The 7,310-nt window shown below is 38.8% G+C and overlaps 2 protein-coding genes across 2 annotated transcripts; one reads left to right on the top strand and one right to left on the bottom strand.

The window, feature by feature from the left end:
- The first annotated feature begins 6 nt into the window (after positions 1–6).
- LOC125852685 (protochlorophyllide reductase-like) lies at positions 7–894 on the top strand. Its single transcript, XM_049532402.1, has 2 exons — positions 7–253; positions 583–894. Exons 1-2 carry the CDS (start codon positions 53–55, stop codon positions 736–738), a joined length of 357 nt encoding a protein of 118 aa, XP_049388359.1. The 5' UTR covers positions 7–52; the 3' UTR covers positions 739–894.
- Positions 895–1,557: 663 nt separating this feature from the next.
- LOC125852686 (uncharacterized) lies at positions 1,558–2,495 on the bottom strand. The gene is made up of 3 exons (XM_049532403.1): positions 2,438–2,495; positions 2,270–2,395; positions 1,558–1,909 (listed from the first exon to the last, which is right to left on the bottom strand). Exons 1-3 carry the CDS (start codon positions 2,493–2,495, stop codon positions 1,716–1,718), a joined length of 378 nt encoding a protein of 125 aa, XP_049388360.1. The 3' UTR covers positions 1,558–1,715.
- Between the last annotated feature and the right edge of the window lie 4,815 nt (positions 2,496–7,310).

Below are 7,310 nucleotides of genomic sequence, written 5' to 3'. Positions count from 1 at the left end.
TGGTGGTGACTTTGATGGTGCCAAAGCATACAAAGACAGCAAGGTTTGCAATATGCTCACTATGCAGGAATTCCATAGACGATACCACGAGGAGACTGGCATCACATTTGCCTCTCTATACCCTGGTTGCATCGCGACAACAGGGCTGTTCAGGGAGCATATCCCCTTGTTTAGGCTACTTTTCCCTCCATTCCAGAAGTTTATTACCAAGGGATTCGTCTCCGAGGCAGAATCTGGAAAGAGACTTGCACAGGTAATAATAATCAGTGTCATCACTGAACTTTATCCACTATAACAGTGAAGTCTGTAAAGATATGATACCTGGGCCTAACTTAACCCCAATAGGTAGTTCATGAGGGGAGAATTACCCAAGTCCATATAAAGATACCACCAGTGTGGGACTTTTACCCACTCTAACACCCCTTTCACGCCCATGCCCAACTGGAGCGTAGACTGGGAGCCTAAACAGGGATGGACCTAGCTCTGATACCATGTAAAGATGATCTTAGGCCTAATCAAGAAACGAATTTTTGTCACACTAAAGTTACTAAACATAAGATGTTGTTTCTTTGTTTTTTATAGGTTGTAAGTGATCCAAGTCTTACAAAATCAGGTGTGTACTGGAGCTGGAACAAGAACTCTTCCTCTTTTGAGAATCAGTTGTCAGAAGAAGCTAGTGACGTTGAGAAAGCGCGTACAGTGTGGGAAGTCAGTGAGAAACTCCTCGGGTTGGCTTAGATTTTGCGGATTGAGTTCAACCATCGCCAAGACGAACAAGAAAAGGGAGCTGATGAAGGAGAATTTGAATGAAGAGTCTGTTTTGTTGTAGTTAAAAGTTGTCACTTTGTAAAAATTTTGAGTTAGGAATAAATATCACTCATCCTGTTTTCTTCTGAACCAATAGTGTTACCAATTTATTTCCAGTATGATTTTGATTCCTTATTCACTACATAAAAACAAAAATTAGCAACGGACAGCTTCTGTTGTTAAACAAAAATATGTTGCTAGTTCTATTTAAGAGCTATACCTAAAGTTGAGCTAATTGCATAAGCTGAGGGGAATTTCCTTGAAAAGCCTAATAACAATCAACTGCATAGGAAATTTTATGCAGTAGGGGGTACTTGTAATATTTCCACTATCCCAAAACCAGCTTAATTTTACTACGGAAAAAAACCTCAAATATGTCATCGAATTATCAGAAATGACTTATACATATCATCCGTTAAACTTGAGCTTATTCTTATGCCATCACTGTAACACTACATGCACATTCATGCCACTCTTCACTAACCGCTCAAATAGCCGATTTCAAAATACCTGTGGCCTCTAATAGAAGGTCTATGTCACTTCTGATAGCTCGATGACATATTTAGTTAAGGTTCTCTACAAAAGGATTATTCAATGTGCCAAGACACCAACTTCAGACATTTCCATTCAGTAAATTTTGTTGTTCCTGAATTCTGAGTGTCATGGATTCCACTCTCGAGATTCACATTGATCAATAGATTTATCTTAACCTTGTCGTTTGAATAGCTAAGGTCGATTGTATAGAAAGTCTTCAAAGCTGAATCATTTCTAATGTGTCATTTATTTTCCAAGCGTTATACACAGGTGCAAAGCACGTACAAGGAAGAAACCAAACCTAAAACAAACTCGAAAATGGAACGAAAACAGAAGAAACACTAAAGGAAGTTCGAAAATCGCAGAGAATCGACTTAGTAAGAAGTGTTCCAATCAGACCAGTTAGCTTCACTGCCAACTCTAGGGATGCTGTTAACTCTGGAATACATATCCACTTTGAAGTTAGCTCCACACATTACCCCTTCACTATCTACTCTTGGCATGGCTCTCATCTTGTTCATCGGGTGCTCGAAATTCATTAGTCCTTTCTCACTGTGGAACATACAACCTGTGCATTTCAAGGAAAAGTTATCATGTCAAGTTGGAACGTAAGTAGACGAGGGGGCGGATGTAGCCAAGTGAATCAAATTTTGTAAAATCGAAGAACTAAATTCAACTTCCTCTCCTATTTACTATATAAGACGAAGAATACAACTGTATTTATTCTTTTTTCTACTACTTCCAAGTGCAATATAACGTCAAGGGGGTGTCGATTCTTCCTTCATCATCCCCGACTGGTCTACAGGGTTCATAACTATTGCTCTTACTTTGATAACGCGGCTCAACTATTTCCCCCCTTTCGACACATCCGACACTACTTCACCAAAATATTTCATCTATTTAATATGAAACTCCTTGTAGCTGTTACCTGTGGGAAAGGGTGCAAATGACTTAGCACAGCCAGCTTTAATGACCTCTACATCATCAGAAATCACCACAGATCCATCAGCAGCAATACCCCAGAATAACTTCACCCCACCATCTGAACCCTGCACTTATACGACAACAAATTAAACAACATTTTGGTACATATAACATATCTTTACTTTAGCGTAACAAGATTCAAAAGTCTGTTCTATTTTCTTAAACTCCATATCAAGTCAAAATAGACAAACATATTGAAACAAAGTTAGAGTAAATGAACAGTCAAATAATACTCCCTCTGTCCCACATAAAATAATTTATAGCCACACAAACATATATCACTTATTCTAAACTACAAGTTTCAAAAGTCTGTCTTTCTTTCTGAAACTTCGTGTCAAGTCAAACTAATATTAATTCTCTGCAAACTGAAATGAATGAAAAATGAATTGTGAAGCTTACAGTGCCAACATGTATATATACAATTACATTGAACTAACTAACAGCTAATGAACCAATAAGACGCTGACAGCTGGATAACAAACTCTGCTCAATAATAACTAATTAAGCAGTGCAGTACTTAACTAACTACTAATAAGCAGTACTTAACTAACTACTAATCAACTCTTAGCAATACTCTTATCATACTCCTCAATACCCCCCTTCAAGCTAGGAGATATGAAGATGTTCTTCATGCCTAGCTTGGATACAAGATACTCATGTTGCAAACGACCAAGACCTTTGGTTAACACATCAGCAAGTTGCTCAGTAGTGGCCAAATGTTGAATGAATACAAGACCTCTTTGAATCTTCTCCCTAATAAAATGACAATCAATGTCAATGTGTTTGGTCCTTTCATGGAAGACAGGATTGGATGCAATCTGGATGGCAGCAGTGCTATCACTATGTGTAACAACAGGTAATGCAAGAGGCATATCCAATTCACAAAAAAGACCAATTATCCATGTAACTTCAGTAACGGTGGAAGCCATGCTTCTGTATTCTGCTTCTGCAGAACTCCTGGAGACAGTGGATTGCTTTTTTGACTTCCAAGAAAGTAAAGAGTCCCCAAATTTGATCATATACCCAGTGATGGACCTCCTAGTATCAAGGCAGGATCCCCAATCAGCGTCACAATATGCTTGTAAAGAATCAGAAGGTTGTGCAGCCAAAAAAATGCCTGAGCCTGGATCCTGTTTGATGTATCTTACAACTCTAACAGCAGCATCCATATGAGACCTCTTTGGTGCATTCATAAACTGACTTAGGTTTTGAACAGCATAAGACAAATCAGGTCTAGTAATGGTTAAGTAAATCAACCTCCCAACAAGTCTTTGATATTCACCAATATCTGATAGTAGTGAATCAGATGAAAAACCTACATGTTTGTCAAAAACCATAGTAGTTAATTTGACATTCATTTCAACAGGTGTGGCAATAGGTTTAGACCCTCCTAAACCCAAGTCTGAAATTATCTCCAATGCATACTTTCTCTGGTGCATGAGAATCCCTTCAGAGTTCCTGGCAAATTCTATCCCTAGAAAATATCTCAAAGGTCCAAGGTCTTTGATTTTGAAGTTGTCCTTCAGAACTTGTTTAGTGTCATTAATCAGCTTCATGCTACTGCCAGTTACCAACAAATCATCAACATAAATCAAGATAATCACAATGCCTTCAGCTGACCTTTTGATCAACAAGGAGTAATCCATATGGCTTTGCTGAAAACCAGCAGCTAATAAGGCTTGAGTTAATTTCACATTCCATTGCCTTGAAGCTTGCTTAAGTCCATATAATGACTTAAGCAACTTGCATACAGGTTGAACCCCATCATATCTGTGAGTGAAACCTGGAGGCAATTGCATATACACTTCCTCCACTAAGTCACCTTGCAAAAAAGCATTATAGACATCCATTTGTTGGACATCCCACCCCTTAGTAGCAGCAAGGGTCAGTACTGTCCTCACAGTGACCATTTTAACAACTGGAGAGAATGTCTCCTGATAATCCAATCCTTCCTGCTGACTATAACCCTTGGCCACTAGTCTAGCTTTGAATCTTTCAACTTCACCAGTTGCTTTGTACTTGATTTTATATACCCACTTACAACCTATAGCCTTCTTACCAATAGGTAAAGATACTATCTCCCAAGTCTTATTATCGTCCAAAGCTTGTATTTCTTCCTCCATGGCTGCCACCCATCTCTTGTCCTTAACAGCTTGGTGATAAAATTGAGGCTCAGTGTCAACTGAAAGATTAGCAATACAACACTGATATGAAGGAGACAAACAACTATAGTCAATACTATCTCCAAGAGAATACAAACAGTGAGACTTTGATCCGGACTTGGCTGAGGTCACAAAATCCTTTTGCCAAAGTGGAGGTCTGGAAGTTCTAGTGGATTGTCTTCTTCCTGCAGTAGAACTCATAGGTGGTTCCTCAACAACTGAAGGTGGACTTAGAGTTGGTTGATCCTGGGGATGAGGCTCCTCAATAATATGATCAATAGAGTGTCCAGTAGTGTCATTGTGATCATCCATGCAGACATGATCATCAGCCTTGACAGTCAAAACTGGAACTTGAAAATCATCATCTGATACAATTGCCTGCATATCAGCATTAGCATGAAAGGGAAATATGGATTCAGTAAAGACAACATCCCTACTGATAAAGAAAACTCTATTTTGAAGATCATAAAGTTTGTATCCCTTTTGTGTGGTGCCATAACCCATAAACACTGATCTAATAGCTCTAGGGCCAAACTTGTCTGTCCTCAATAGTTTGGTGGCATGACATAAACAACCAATAATTCGCATGTAAGACAAATCTGGTGGTTTACTGAACATCATCTCAAAAGGAGACTTATTAACCAATACAGTGGATGGAATTCTATTAATAATATGAACTGCAGCTAAAACACACTCCCCCCAAAACTTGATTGGAATGTGGCCTTGAAATCTAATGGCTCTGGCTGTCTCCATGATGTGTCTGTGCTTTCTTTCCACTACACCATTTTGCTGGGGTGTATGTGGACAAGAACTCTGATGAATGATACCTTGAGAGTGAAACAACTCACTCACTTGAGCATTGAAGAACTCTCCACCATTGTCTGATCTAAATGTTTTAATCTGGACAGTGTATTGGGTTCGAACCATGGCAATAAACTGTTTTAATATAGTAGAAACATCAGATTTAAGATGCATGAGATATATCCAAGTCCATCTAGAATAGTCATCAACCAATGTAAGAAAAAACTTCATCTTATTATGAGTTGCAACTTTGTAGGGTCCCCATACATCCATATGAACTAAATCAAAACATTTTGAACTCCTAGTGCCACTAATAGGAAATGGTAATCTAACTTGTCTAGCCAATGGACAAATACTACAACATTGCAACTGAAACTTCCTTTTATTAGCAAACACACCTATCTTCCTAATAACACTCATAGGGATGTGACCTAGTCTTTTATGCCAAACTTCACCTTCATCAGAATCCTTGACAGCTGCAGCTGCAAGACTCTTATGATGTTGTCCAGTGTCTATCAGTTGAGGAGACTTCAAAATGTATAAACCACCATCCTCTTCACCAATCTCCTTCACTCTCCCAGTGAGGAGATCCTGGAGAAGAAAGAAATCCGGGTAAAATATAACACAACAATTCAATTGTCTAGTTAGTTTAGCCACTGAAAGAAGGTTGAAGTTAAAATCTGGCACACATAAAACATTCTTAACCACATCACCTCCTTGTAGTTTAGAACAGCCGGAGTGTGTGACTCTAGATGAATCACCATTTGGAAGTTGAACCTGTCCTGAACTCATCACTGTTGATCCATGAGTCAATACATTTTTAGTTCCCACCATATGATCAGTTGCTCCACTGTCAACAATCCAATTAAAACTAGAGGAATTGAACTTAGAGTTTCCTGCAAAAATACCTGCTGCATTGGCATTAATGTTGGTAGATGTTGTAGTTCCTTCATGGATCAATGGTTTGTTCAACATCTGAAGGACCTGATTATACTGATTAGGTGTAAACTGTGGAACAGCTCCAAACCCTGAACCATATTGTTGTGACTGTTGTGTGGAAGGGACAAAGCAACTACTATCATTTGAACTTCCTAGGGATCCATAGTCTGTGGACACATTATTAGCTAGTCTTTTTCCTTTGTAATTGGCAGGATAACCTATCAACTGGAAACAATTGTCCTTCAGATGCCTATGCTTATGACAATGAGCACAATATTTTAGCTTGTTGCAATCAGCTTTACTGTGACCCTTCATTTCACAGTGATCACAATACAAATATCCACCCCTCTGTGGTCTATGAGGTTTCATATTTCCTTGACTTCGATAACCTGGACTTCCAAAACCATTTCCTCCAGATCTACTAGAAAATAATGCAGTAGAATCTAATTGCCCCCCTAAGGTGTAGTGATCTCCACACAACTCCCTTTGGCTTTCATCTTGAATTATCATAGCATAGCATTGATTAACAGTAGGTGGAACACTCATCATAAGTATCTGACTTCTAGCATGGCTGTAATTGTCATTCAGGCCCATTAAAAATTGCAAAAGCTTTTGTCTAAGCATGCTATCAATATACTCTTTAGATCTCTCACAATTACAAGAGGGAGGTAGAACAATTGAGTCAAATTCATCCCATAGATCCTTTAACTTTGAGTAATAAACTGATACAGGGGAAGTACCTTGAGTATGTGTGACAATTGATTTATGCAGGTGGAAAATTCTGGACATATTCACCTTATCAAAACGTTCCTTCAGATCACTCCAAACTAGTGCTGCATTAGAACGAAATAAGATTCCACTCACCAAATCCTTGCTCACATTACTCATCAGCCATGAGAGCACCATGGCATTACATCGATCCCACTGTTTCTTCTCAGAATCGACTGTATAATCTTCACGTTTGATGCTCCCATCAACAAATCCCAATTTATTCTTAGTCAACAGAGTCAATTCCATCGCTCTGCTCCATAAAGTGTAATTCTCCATGCCTGTGAGTTGAATTCCAATCTGAACAGCTCCTGG

The sequence above is a fragment of the Solanum stenotomum genome, unplaced genomic scaffold (assembly GCF_019186545.1).
Source record: "Solanum stenotomum isolate F172 unplaced genomic scaffold, ASM1918654v1 scaffold3945, whole genome shotgun sequence".
Taxonomy (NCBI): Eukaryota; Viridiplantae; Streptophyta; class Magnoliopsida; order Solanales; family Solanaceae; genus Solanum; species Solanum stenotomum.
The sequence above is the reverse complement of the archived record's forward strand: the minus strand, read 5'-3'. Positions and strand labels throughout refer to the sequence as shown.

Excerpts from the sequence above, each read along its gene's own strand:
- LOC125852685 (XM_049532402.1), top strand. The coding sequence starts at position 53 with ATGCTCACTATGCAGGAATTCCATAGACGATACCACGAGGAGACTGGC. Across the intron at positions 254-582 it reads CTGGAAAGAGACTTGCACAG|GTTGTAAGTGATCCAAGTCT; the intron begins GTAATAATAATC and ends TGTTTTTTATAG.
- LOC125852686 (XM_049532403.1), bottom strand. The coding sequence starts at position 2,495 with ATGGAGTTTAAGAAAATAGAACAGACTTTTGAATCTTGTTACGCTAAA. Across the intron at positions 2,396-2,437 it reads TTACGCTAAAGTAAAGATAT|TGCAGGGTTCAGATGGTGGG; the intron begins GTTATATGTACC and ends TTGTCGTATAAG. Across the intron at positions 1,910-2,269 it reads ATTTGCACCCTTTCCCACAG|GTTGTATGTTCCACAGTGAG; the intron begins GTAACAGCTACA and ends TGAAATGCACAG.